The sequence below is a fragment of the Phacochoerus africanus genome, chromosome 2, assembly GCF_016906955.1.
Source record: "Phacochoerus africanus isolate WHEZ1 chromosome 2, ROS_Pafr_v1, whole genome shotgun sequence".
Lineage (NCBI taxonomy): Eukaryota > Metazoa > Chordata > Mammalia > Artiodactyla > Suidae > Phacochoerus > Phacochoerus africanus.
In genome coordinates, this window is record NC_062545.1 from 33188167 (window position 1) to 33201186 (window position 13020).

At 41.5% G+C, this 13020-nt stretch overlaps 1 protein-coding gene across 7 annotated transcripts in view; it reads right to left on the reverse strand.

Moving 5' to 3' along the window:
• The window catches only part of L3MBTL3 (L3MBTL histone methyl-lysine binding protein 3), a 121041-nt gene that overhangs the window by 72311 nt on the left and 35710 nt on the right, over window positions 1-13020 (reverse strand). For all 7 annotated transcript variants that reach the window (XM_047758892.1, XM_047758860.1, XM_047758870.1 and 4 more), the window contains 6 exons: window positions 11778-11862; window positions 10094-10185; window positions 7817-7921; window positions 5505-5640; window positions 3611-3702; window positions 672-823 (listed from right to left, as the gene is read on the reverse strand). In XM_047758892.1, the coding sequence (XP_047614848.1) occupies window positions 672-823; window positions 3611-3702; window positions 5505-5640; window positions 7817-7921; window positions 10094-10185; window positions 11778-11862 (662 nt within the window). The remainder of the gene's footprint in view (window positions 1-671; window positions 824-3610; window positions 3703-5504; window positions 5641-7816; window positions 7922-10093; window positions 10186-11777; window positions 11863-13020) is intronic.

Here is a 13020-nt window from a genome sequence, read left to right on the forward strand (position 1 = left end):
ATATTCCTCAATACATTTGCATTCAGCAATAGTAAATAGTTAAACTTCTACTGGGCATGAAAATACGAAAGGAAGATTAAAATATTTTCCTGAAAACGAGAGAGGTGGCGTTCCTATTGTGGCACAGCAGTCTAAGAACCTGACTAGTAACCATGAGGATGCAAGTTTGATCCCTGACCTCGCTCAGTGGGTTAAGGATCCGTGAGTTGTAGCGTAGGCCACAGATGTGGCTTGGACACTATGTTGCTGCAGCTGTGGTGTAGGCTGGCAGCTGCAGCTCCTATTCGGCCCCTAGACTGGGAACCTCCAGACGCTAGGGGTGTGCGCCCCGCCCCCCACAAAAAAAAGGGAGAGAGAGCAGACACCTCAGATGAGGGGGAAGTGTGAGTCTGTGCGTGCCTACACGTGTGAGCATATGTTGGGAATATGGTGTGAACTGCACTTCCACAGGAGGAAATCAACTAAAATACAAATCACAAAGTGGAATTAAAGGATGTTATTTAGAAATCCATGCCATATGGAACAGGTTAAAAGTTAAAAATCTGAAATGCGAAAGTAGGACAGAACACTGTTATTTTCGTTACAAGCTTTTGCATTATTATTGTTTTTAAACAATGTACTTAAATAAACACTCAATTTAAAAAAGCACACAGCAATGGAAAATGTCTCACCAATAGTCATAGCTCTCATCCCAGTTGTCAAAATGTACCAGGAAACGATTGTCCACCATATCTGTTACCGTAGCAACACAGATGAATGCAGGGTTCTTTTTGTCTACAGCTTCAAGCTTCATTCCAACGCGAAAGCCTGATGGGATCACTGTCTATGAAGCACACAGATTTAATTAGAGATAAGTACACACTTAACAGCAAGGACCTGCACCCTCTCTGCACTTCTGCTGGAAGGCCTGGCCTCCATCAGCTGTATTCACAGAATTTAAAAATCATGTACCAGTTTTACAGCAGGGTTACTTTCCAACAAGCAGCAGTAATAAAAATGCCCTGTTGCTACACCCAATTAACTAGCTGTCTTTTTATTTATTTATTTTTTGTCTTTTGAGGGTCACACTCATGGCACATGGAGGTTTCCAGGCTAGGGGTCGAATCAGAGCTGTAGCTGCTGGCCTATGCCAGAGCCGCATCAACACCGGATCCGAGCTGCATCTGCCACCTACACTACAGCTCACTACAACGCTAGATCCTTAACCCACTGAGCAAGGCCAGGGATCAAACCTGCAACCTCATGGTTCTAGCTGGATTCATTTCCACTGCACCACGACAGGAACTCCCCAATTAACTATGTGGACCTCAAAACTGACACACCCACAACCTCATGCAGTTTAATTAATTTTAACATGTGTCTTGGTACCTTAGATGACTATACTAGCTACGTAAGTTTTGTCCACTGTATAGGTTACTTTCAGTTTTTCTTTTCCTTTATTACAGATCTAACAATGAAAATTACTCCACATAAAATATGCACTTCGGTTAAAAATGTGTATGAGTCAGTTCAAATTCACTCCCACTTCTGACAAGATTCTCTCAAAAGAGTACTCTACTGAAAGTAGGTCATCTGCCTATATGAAAGGCTACAAAGTATTACAACTTCTATTCAACAATACAGATAGTATTCACAATAGCACCAAAAGAACTGGCTGTTAATGCACACAGCCATTCAAAACAGTTTGTAATATAAGGAAATCCAAAGATTATCAGCCATCTGGGACGTGAAACTAAGGCAACAGAAGTTCAATACGGTTTAGTGCTTGAGGTGCCACAAAATAACATTCATCACAATCTTTCGTGAAAAAAAAAATCCTAATCTCAGAGAGGTACTTGGATATCGGTTATGTCAATTACGACACACGTCATTTCTGCCCTTCTAAAAAAAATTCTTCTGTCCAAATGGAAGCATACAGTTACTATTCTAATTACTTTAAGCAAAGTAGATGTTAGCTCTCTTTTTCCTATAATCATACAGTTATCATTACAAAAATGTGGACAGCCCTATATCTGAAGATGTTAGAGATATGTCCTGTCTGAATCAGGCACTAATGTTACACAGACACTGACACTATATATTTAAGCCCTGAAATCACTTATCAGTGTTCTGACCATAAAGACTTGCATATTCTGAGGTGGGGGACTCTAGAAATAGAAACATTAATTGCCTCTTAGATACCAAACGCAGAGCCCACAATTTAAGTTTTGTCTTAGCAATGCACAGAATTTAAGATGACGGTTCAAGGCAATGAATCAAATCCCTGACTGAACTCATCATCAGAGAACCAGACAAGGATTAAGAAACCTGGAGTAGTGACAGCCAGCAGGCTGCTGAGTTTTCCACCTGGCTGACCTTCCTCCCTTGTCTTCTCAGAGAATGCTGACTGACTAGGTGGTATTTACATTTCAGCAATTAAGCTATCCTCTCAATTAAGATATTTAAAAATAATAACCTGGCTCATTATCTCTAGTAATTACCTAAATGCACACACACACCCCTCTTCAGTCCTCTAAGTCAACCTGACTTACGTTCAATTTGATTCGAGAATGTTTCAGCCATTAGACAGATGCCCTTAAAACACCTGGTTAATGTCACTCCCCAAAGAGAGGGTATGTGGGGTGGCTGAGAAGGCTTTTCCTCACTCCTGATACTTATTTGGAAGGAACCCCTAGTGAAACGTGACTGCCTCTCTCCACACTTTCCCTTGCTGTTGCCTGACTATGAATCTGAAAGGAGGAATGGGTCCCACTTTTCAGAGTAAGCTGGCCTACAGAGCACACCATTTCCCTCTGCTGCCACAGAAGCAAGCTCTGCCCTGTAAGAGGGCAGTCTGTACTGGTCCAGTGCTCCTGGGCATGGGTGATGGAGTGAGAAGGGCCAGTAAGCCTCTTTTACTCTTAGGCTCAGAATCAAGAAGTTCTTACGTCAGTAGATACAGGCCATGCATGCACTCCAACCAGCCTTTATCAGCTATAAAGATGAGGTTTCGGTTTTTCCACCTGTTTGCTCTCTGATCTGCAATTAGATCAGCACGTGGGCAGGGAAGAGGTCTGAGATGTATCAGGCCTCCTCCGAGATGCCCACAGAAGAACACATAACAGAAAGTGGGAAAACAGGGCAAGAAGCAGAAAATACAGACACACCCATACAGACACACCCAGACTTGCTTCTGTTACACTGTAAAACACAGCCAGAAGCTGGAGAGAAGATTTAAGTGATAGCCTCCAGCATGCAGATCTGAATGGGGCTACAGTCATCTCATTATGTGAATCTCACCTGAACAGCCCTTCTAAAACCAAGTGATGATAACAATAAAATGTCCCAGTCAATTTAATTTTCTTATGCACCTCAGATGTAAATTATACCTACGTTCTATACTATGTTGCTGTCTATTATTTAATTTAAAAAGACAGCCATGATCTGGCTGTAAAATAGATACTCATTCGTGATGATTTTAAGCTAATTTTAAAGTTTAATTAAGATAAGAGCACTCTATTTACCAAAGCAATACAATTTATTATAGTTTCTTGTTATCACTTGTAATTTATCAGATGAAACACTCAAAAGCCACTTCCTGTGAAAGGAAAAGTATTTTGGATGCACTTACTATATTCTGATTTTCAAATAATGACTTGGGAGCAGCCTGAGCTTTGCAAGTCTTGAGATAGGTCTGCCAATTAAATTCTTCTTCTTTATACCCTAGGGTAAACACAAACAAACAGATAGGAAAATATCAAAATATTTCAGTTAGCTTTTCAGTCCTACTTTCATCTGTAATTCCAACATGCCAGAATCAAGTAATCATGTGACTTTCTAAATAGATAATATTAAACTCACAATCTATAACTATGGATTTTTACACATAGAGTGTTTCTTTCCAACCAATTGTATTAATTTTTCAATTCTGAATGAATGGTAATGGATAAAAAGAGAAGGGGTAAGGAAGCAAATACATATTGTCGTCAGATGCATTTTTTTTTTTTTTGGTCTTTTTGCCATTTCTTGGGCCTCTCCCGCGGCATATGGAGGTTCCCAGGCTAGGGGTCCAATCGGAGCTGTAGCCACCGGGCTACGCCAGGGCCACAGCAATGTGGGATCCGAGCCGCATCTGCAACCTATACCACAGCTCACGGCAACACCGGATCATTAACCCACTGAGCAAGGGCAGGGACCGAACCCGCAACCTCATGGTTCCTAGTCGGATTCGTTAGCCACTGCGCCACGATGGGAACTCCAATCAGTTCTTTTTATTACCAACTATTTCTACCATTATTTAGGTAGAATTCTTCAGCAGTGAGCTGGAGTAGTCAAGTTCTTCATTTTTCCTTCACCCATTCTATTTAAGAAACAAATAGAAACAAGTGGGAAGCTGGGGGAGAAAAAAGTAATACAACAGCTAAAATCTGTTTGGTCTATCAGCACAAGAATGACAATTCAAGACGTATGATGAGTAAGCACGTTGGCAAATTACAGTAATGGAAATGTCCTTGACTTAATTTTCTCAATTTCATGTTTAATGTTAGTAAAGCCAACATTTCCTTAACAAAGGAAACTGACTCTTTTATTTTATCTGCTCAAGTGTTCTCTTCTAATTCCATCAAAGTCCAGAAGATGGTGTGAAAAGACCAGCTAATAATTCACCAAATATAAGGGACCAATTTACACAATGGCTTAGAGATTTTCTTTTTCATCCTTATCTTTTCTGGTTTTTTTGTTCATTCTTTGAGTTATCTGAAAATATCATTCTGCTATTAATTTTTCACTTAAAGAATAGTTTGTCCATTAAAACCCAATAACCCCAAGACGGGCCAAAAACATCAAACCAGTAACCTAGTTCTTTGACATCAAGCAAACGATACTGAAGGTAATAGCCAAAAAGGAAGGAAATAAGATATTATTAAATATACTAGGGGTGAACTGAAAAAGACAGTATCTGTTATTCTTAGATCTTTTGTTAACATTAAACAGACAAGATCATTGGCAGACTGTAATATAAAGAATTTAATAATAAAAGAGTAATTGCTATCAGCTCAACCTCCACTTAAACCAATTTCAGTGTTACATTCTCCTTCCCAATCTCTTAAAAAATTAAATATGTATGTTTAACACAAAATTTCTCAAGATTTTCTATTTATTGAAATATTAGTAAATACACTTAAATAAACAGGTTAGAACTAATGTTTCAAATCAGTTATTCCATGAATGTCTATCTATGTATGACTGTGTATGAAATGGAAATACGTAGCTTAAATTTGTAGTTACAATTAAGTATCATGTAAATGTCATATTACATGCAAATAAAAAATGGACATAGTTTATTCTCTTAGGTAGGATTCTATTTTTAAAACTTCTTTCACTTTAACATTTTTCATCATGGACAATAAACTTACATTTGGGCCCACCAGAATAACCATAAAGTCTGAATTCTTAAAAATCTAAATTAAATATAAGAAAATAAGTGTTTTCAGAATGTAAAATGTGAAATTAAAAAGTGGCAATACCTTTCGGAGGATGGAGCTTATGGCCAGTTTTCTCACACCACCCAACTGGGTGGATATCTAGAGCGTCTGCATTTACCCAGAAGTCATAACAATCAGAGTACCCATCAAAGTGCAGCTTTATCCGGTATCCACAAACCTGAAATGGGTAAAGGAGGTTGATTAAGAAACAAAACAAAAAAAGAAAAAGCCCAGAATATTTGTGCACATGAACAAAAATAAATTAACATGCACATCAAGTATGATACGGGTTACATTAATCGAAGCACCTTGTTAATAACCACAAAAACAAGCGAACGAATGACAAAATCTAAAGGCCTAGGCTATCATATTGGGAGCAGCTGAGCTGGGGTGTTCTGGCATCCTACAGGAGCACACAGATCTGGGGTGAAGAGCAGTTCTTCCAAGGATACAGGTCCTCTCTTCACTCCCTTCACTGTACAAGCACAGGCTCCCAAGGAGAGCCGAAAGCCCAGGGCACATGCCTCCGGCAGGGTCCCAGGGCACCTGTGCACCAACTCAGTGCTGGCGCTCTGTCCTTTATAAAGCTCCAGGCGGCCATATCCAGGACCAAAGCTGGTGCAGACACAGGGAGAGGTCACCACCTTCTCCCCTCCACAGCAGCAGAGTTGGGAGAAAGAAAAAAAAAAAAAAAAGCCTTCCCAATTCACACTCAGATGAGTCAAGCTCCATGGGATCCAATGAGAACTCACTCTGCGGAATGCACACCAAAGGCTGAGACCACACACAGCCTAAATGAGGGCCCCACTTGAGGAAGTTCTAAGTTAAAAGGTCACATGGGTTTATGGAGGCTCAGCTGGGTCATGCTTGGCACTGGGCTCTCAGAAGTTCAGCCTCTCAATCTCCTTCCCACTTGCACAGGAGGTGTGCTCAAGGGGAACCACCCACCACACCAGACCACTAACCACTCCAGGGCACCTTGCAGCGAAGTCTGAACAAGAAGCCTAGGATTAGAGCCCAGAGCCAGGGCAACTCACAATCCCAAAGCAATCACGTAGCTATATAGTGGCTGCCATGCAAAGTTCTCTAAGGCATGTTGCTAAAATTCAAGTGGCAGAATAAACTTACAAGATGGGTCAGTTTATGAGAAAGATTCTGTATATGTGAGTCCATGTGTATATTTATGTATGGATGTTTGGGTTGGCATACATACATGTTATTATACGTGTGCACACATATATATATGCACATACAAACATACGTATATAAATACACACATGGACACCTTCCCACACAAGTATATGTATTTAAATACACCCATTTGTACCATATGTAAATTCACAGGAAAAAAAAGTCTGGAAGGATAGATGTCAGATATCTGACATCTATCAACAGTGATTTATTTAGAGAAATGGGAAAGGAGAGACAAAAAGGGAATGATGGTTTTTTTGTTTTTTTTTTTTGTTTTTGTTTTTCAGGGCCACACCCATGGCATATGGAAGTTGCCAGGGTAGGGGGTCAAATCAGAGCTGCAGCTGCCAGCCTACATCGCAGCCATAGCAACGCCAGATCCAAGCCGCATCACTGGATTCTTAACCCACAGAGCAGGGCCAGGGATCCAAACCACATCCTCATGGATACTAGGCAGGTTCGTTATGGCTGAGCCACAACGGGAACTCTGAATTTTTTATATTTTACTTACATATTAGTATTTTTCCAAAGAGAATGCACTGACGTTGTACATGTATAAACTTAAAATAAGATGACTCCCCCCAGAGAGATTAGAGTCCCCACCACAGAGTTGAGTGGCACCCTAGAAGCACAATCTCTCGAGAAGGGTAAGCGGCTGCCCTATGTCCCTACCTAATGGCCAGCCCGTGCCCATCCCCCAATCCACCCCGTGCCCCTACCCCAATCCATCCCATGCCCCCTACCCCACCTCCACCCCATGCCAAGGATCTCAGTGGCTATTTCTCTTTCAAGCCTTGGAACGAGGTAGACCAGCCGGCCTCACACTCGGTTGTGTCCGGTCAATGCCTAAGAAACAAGCCCCTTTAGTAATCTGTCCCTCCAAACCCTCGGGGTCATACTGCCCAAGTCTTTGTCCCCTTAATCCCCTTCCCTCTGCTCCCCAGAATCTCTCCCTTGCACTTTATGCCCTCAGGAACCCTTTGGTGAACAACCTCCTCTGTCCTCCACCTCCTGCCTCAAAGACACATCTGGCTCTTCCCTCTGAAGCCTTCCTAAGCATCACGCCTGGCATAAAGTAAGCACTCAACAAATGGCACTTTTTCCCAGTATTAAAACTCTACAATCACTACTTTATTTTAAAATAAAGATGAGGCAAAGCTTACCTCGGCCACAGTGAGGACGCAGTACACAGACTGATGCTCAGGGTCCACACCTTCTAACTTCATGCCAACTTTAAACCCATTTTTGTTATATGGAAAAGACTGATACTAAAATGCAAAATGACGGCAGTTTTAGTGAGTGATCACCATTCTTAAACACTATACAATGGCATACATAAACAACTCCGACAAATCCAAAAGGGTCACGGAATCATCCCATGGAAAAAGAGGAAAAGACTCTAAACAAGTGACAAAAAAAGACATTCAAATGTTACCTATTTGAAAAGATGTTCAACCTCACTCATAGGAGTCATACAAAGTAAAATTACAATACAATATATTTCACCCATCAGATTGGTAAAGATCAAAAAGTGTGGTAACACTGCACTGGCAAGTGTCTCTAGGGAAAGAGACACGCACACACGTCGCAAGAAAGCTATAAACTTGTACAACTGCTAGTAATCTCATGATACTATAAAAAAGAACATTCTCTTTGACTTGGCAATTCTAATCCTAGGAAATTATGGAACAGGAATACCCACACATGTGCAAAATGGGCAGTGTACAAGGTTATTCACTAAAGCATTTACTTAGCAGAAGATTCTTGTACATCATACAGTCCATGGATAGATAGAGTATTTCATCTTAGGTCTGTTCCATTCTAAGTTGATTCCTATTGACTGACACATCTATGTGTGTGCCATATGCCTGTGATATATATGATGCATACATATGACATATACATTAATCACAGGAAGCAGCTTACATGATTATGTTAAAAAGAGAATATGGTCTCCCATGTATCAGTATGAAAGACTGATGAAGGGAGTACATGAACTGAGATGGAATAATCTCCAAACTAAGTTAGACAAAAAAGCAAAGTCCAAAACAGTATATGACATACGGTATCCATTTGGTTCAAGACAGGAAAGGGAGGATTCATGTCTACATATTGCTTACAGGTACACTTAAGTTTCTTAGAGCACTTTCATATTTTGCCTTTTTTTTTTTTTTTTTTTTTGCCTTTTCTAGGGCCGCTCCCACAGCATATGGAGGTTCTCAGGCTAGGGGTCTAATCGGAGCTGTAGCTGCCGGCCTACGCCACAGCCACAGCAATGCAGGATCTGAGTCGCATCTGCAACCTACACCACAGTTCACAGCAACGCCTGATCCTAAACCCACTGAGCAAGGCCAGGGACCGAACGCGCAACCTCATGGTTCCTTGTCAGATTTGTTTCTGCTGCACCACAATGGGAACTCTGCACTTTCATATTTTGAATCATACGAATGCATTACTGATTCAAGTAATTAGCTATAGTTAAACTTTTTTTTAAGGGCAAAACATCCATTCTGAAAAGGACCAAAGCTGCAGAAATTATACAGAATAAGTCATATGCAACTACTACTATGTTTAAATTGAATGTTCTCAATATAGATGCAATCACCTCAACATTTACTGTTCACCACTTCTTAAAAACTGTGTTCATACGTATATAACAAAGTATCGATGTTAGGTTTATTACATACTGTGATTAGATATAATTAAATCATATAAACCAGGGGTCAGCAAATTACAGTCTATGGGTCCCATCGGGCCCACCACCTGCTTTTGTAAATAAAGTTTTACTGGCATACAGCCCTGTTCACTCATTTCTATATCATCTATGGCTGCTTTCACCATAAGAACAGAGATGAGTTGTTAGAACTGAGGCCACATGCCCCGCAAAGCCTACAGGATTTTTTATTGCCATTTACAAAAAAAGTTTACTGACCCTCCTTTAGCCCAGGGGCAGCAGCTCCTACTCAGAACTTTTTTTTTACCGACTTCAAATCACTTGCGATGAAATATTTCTAGGGTAGTTAATATAGTAACTTGTTTTTAGATGCTCTGTTGTGGTATTACATAAACCTCAGCAACTCATTTTTATTCTCACAAAGCCATGATGTGGACATGAAATTTCATGCCAGTTTTTCTTTATCCGCTAGTTTTTCAGTAGTAATAGAATGGTCCCTCTTAAAATTGACATGTGAAAGCCTGGTAAACGTTAAGAGAAAAGAGCGTGCATGCACATGCGTGTGCATGCGTGCAGCTCTGAGGATAGTGTGTGCATATAACGCACGCTGTCCTCGGAGGTCTCCCTTCACATATGATAAATGGCATGTTTGAGAAATTATCCCAAGTCATTTCCTAAAGAGGGAGGAGAAACAGCAATACTGAGTCCCGATCAGCATTCCAACTCCTATGGCCTTACAGACAACGCTTTCTAGAAGGGCCCATACCTCCTTGAACAGCTTTGCCGGCACAGCCACAGCTTTTTCCTCTTCTAGGTAGGAGGCCCAGCACCAAGCTTTCTTTCCTTTAGGAGGCAAACCTGAAAGGCAAGTAAGACTAAAATGACCGAAATTTCCAAAACGAGGAAATCAGAGGGATAGACTGTGAACTCTCATTTCCCTAACTCTCTGGGGCCTGGCTCTTCTCTTATTTCCATGGCTTGTATCTCTCAATCTTCTTTTCCTGGCTCCTCTTCCCAAGGAATGAGAGCAAAGAAGTGAACTGTGTGTATACCCAGACACGAGTGCAGAAGAAAGGAGCAGAAGAACTTGGAGTAAATGAGGAAGCTATAGGAGGAAGCCAAGATAGAACAGTGTCGTGGAGGCTACAGGAAGTAAAATCTTCTAGAAGCAGGACGAACAAAAATTTCTTCCTAAGGGATCAAGAAGTTGAGGACCAAGAAAAGGCCAATGTTCTGAGAGGTTAGGGATTGGCTGCTGATCCTAGAGAAGAGGGAAAAAAAATGCATCAAGGGCCAAATTTTAAGCAGCATAAGAATATATAAATGACAAAGATAGGGATTCAGCTAATAGCAATTTTATTGGGGACTAATTTGACAAAAAAAAAAAATCCAAATGAAAGAAAGAGTATAATGGCTTGATGGGTATAAAACTGGGGAAAACATATTTGGGGAATGAACTTCGAACAGGAAATGATGAAGCTCAGGAAGAGAAAAAAAAAAAAAAAAAGGAAGATCTAAGAGGGGAAATAACTGAAGGAACAAGATCTCAGAAGGACCAGAGCCCTGAGAGCAGAAACAAAGGGGACAGGAGAGAAAGATAAAGACCTTTTTGAGGCAGAGTGCAGAGTAACTGAGGATTTACTCCCGTTGATGGCAGTGAAGTTGATGGCAGTGACGTAAGACAGAAGGTCATCTCCCCCCAAGTGTAAAGATTAGGCTGTGTGCCTGACGCAGGGGGAGAGATCTCAAACTCCTTTTGAGGAATTAAGGGCCGAATGAGCAAGGACTGCATCCGAGCCCTGAAGAGGAGCACTGGGTTCAGGCCCTGATTTGTAGGGGTGATGGGACTGGCAGATAGGAGTGGGACCGCGCCAAGCAGTGACCTCACACAGAGCGTGGGCCAGGCAGATGTGGCACGTCCTTGGGATGCAGCCCTAGCGAGGCACATGGAGGCTTCTGTGGAGATGAGCCAAGGTCCCGAGGAAAAAAGGCAGTGAGTTCATCCACCCAGTACTGAAGGGCAGGACCTGAGGACTAGATGCCTCATAAAAATGAAGTGTTGCTTGAGGAACAAAGGAAGAAAAAAAACATACCATGTCAGGCGTTACAGTTGAGAGGAAACGTTAAAAATCTACGATCATAGGAAATGAATGAGAACAGAGGTTTTTGTAAAAGTGCAAAAGTAGAAGAAATCTACCAGATGGAAAAAGAAATAAGGGAAAACGGTCTCGAGTTTCCCCTGACACTACTGGAAAGTTGCTAATTTCCGCTGTCCCCCCTTATCTATTTCTAAACTCTAATTTTTATTGACATAGTTTAATCAAAGAAAACCCCCAAACAATACTTACCTGCCACAGTGTGCATTACAATCAAGACTGAAACATCTACCTGTATGAAATATTTTCAATTGCACAAGCTACAGGATAAGAACCTTCCTGGCATCAACTCACCCTGCTTTAATACGGCCGCATCACCTCGTCTTTTCCTTCTGGCTCTCTGTGAACCCCTCAGGATTCTTCCATCTTGTTTGTTCTCCTACAATGAGGAAGATAAGTTTATGACTTTTAAAAGCTCGTATTGGCACCAGTGAGAAGTTAGAGAGCTGTCAGAAAGCTTTTCTTTTTGGTACTGTTCTTCAATTTCACTTCATAACTTCTGAAGAAAGTCATTTGAGAACTGTGTTGCTTTTGGCCGGAGATCCTTACAAAATAAGAACATGTCTAAGAATTACACTCTGTTATAGTACAGATACTGCTCCCACCTCCTTGAAATACTTTCTTCTTTCAGCTCCCTGACCACTCTATTTTGGTTTCCCTGGTACCTCCCTGGCTCCTCTTTCCCAGTCCCCTGGCTGGTGGCCCCTGAAATCCAGGGCCCTTTCCTTCTTTATCTAATCACTCTCCCTGGGTTTCACAGATCATCTGTCTGCTAAATATCCCCAATCCATATCTCTAGCCCTAACCTCTTACCTGACTCCACATTCAAGTATCCAGGTGCCTACTTGGGATCTTCGCCTGGGGGTCTAACAAGCATCTCCAAGTCAGGACGGCCAAAGGATCCTCTCCTCCACCTGGGCCTTCCTATTCTCAACAAATGGCATGATTACCCAGGCACCAGTTCAAGCCAAAAATCTAGGCGTTATCTCTGATTCTTCCCTTTCCCTCACACACCCTGACAACTCTACATGAGGATCTACCTCCAATCCACTGACTGCTGTCTTACAGAGCCCTCTCAGTTAGTCCACTGCAATCAACTCCTAATTGGCTTCTGTTTCCACTCTTGCTCTCACATGGCAAAACTTGAGTGATCATTTTAACACATTAGTTATAGCAAAGTATTCCCCTTGCCTTCAACTTGCCAATGGTTTTCCACCACCCTAGAATAAAACCCCACTGGGTTGCCCTAAAGCACTGGACGGCACAGAACCCTTCAGCTTCATCTTACTCCCCTCCCCCTGACCCTCAAGGCTCAAGGACCTGTTGTTATCTTTATTTCCTTAAGCAAAAGCATGCTGCACATAATCCTAGCTGACGGTCTCTTCTTTAGCATTTCCATTGCCCCAGGGGACTCGCTCTCTTAACTTTATGTCAGGCTCCTGCTTATTATTCAAATCACATTATCCAAGCCACCCTCCCTGGGAGGCATCCCTGATTACCCAAAATAAAGCAGTCAGATAATCTTAATATTCTATTG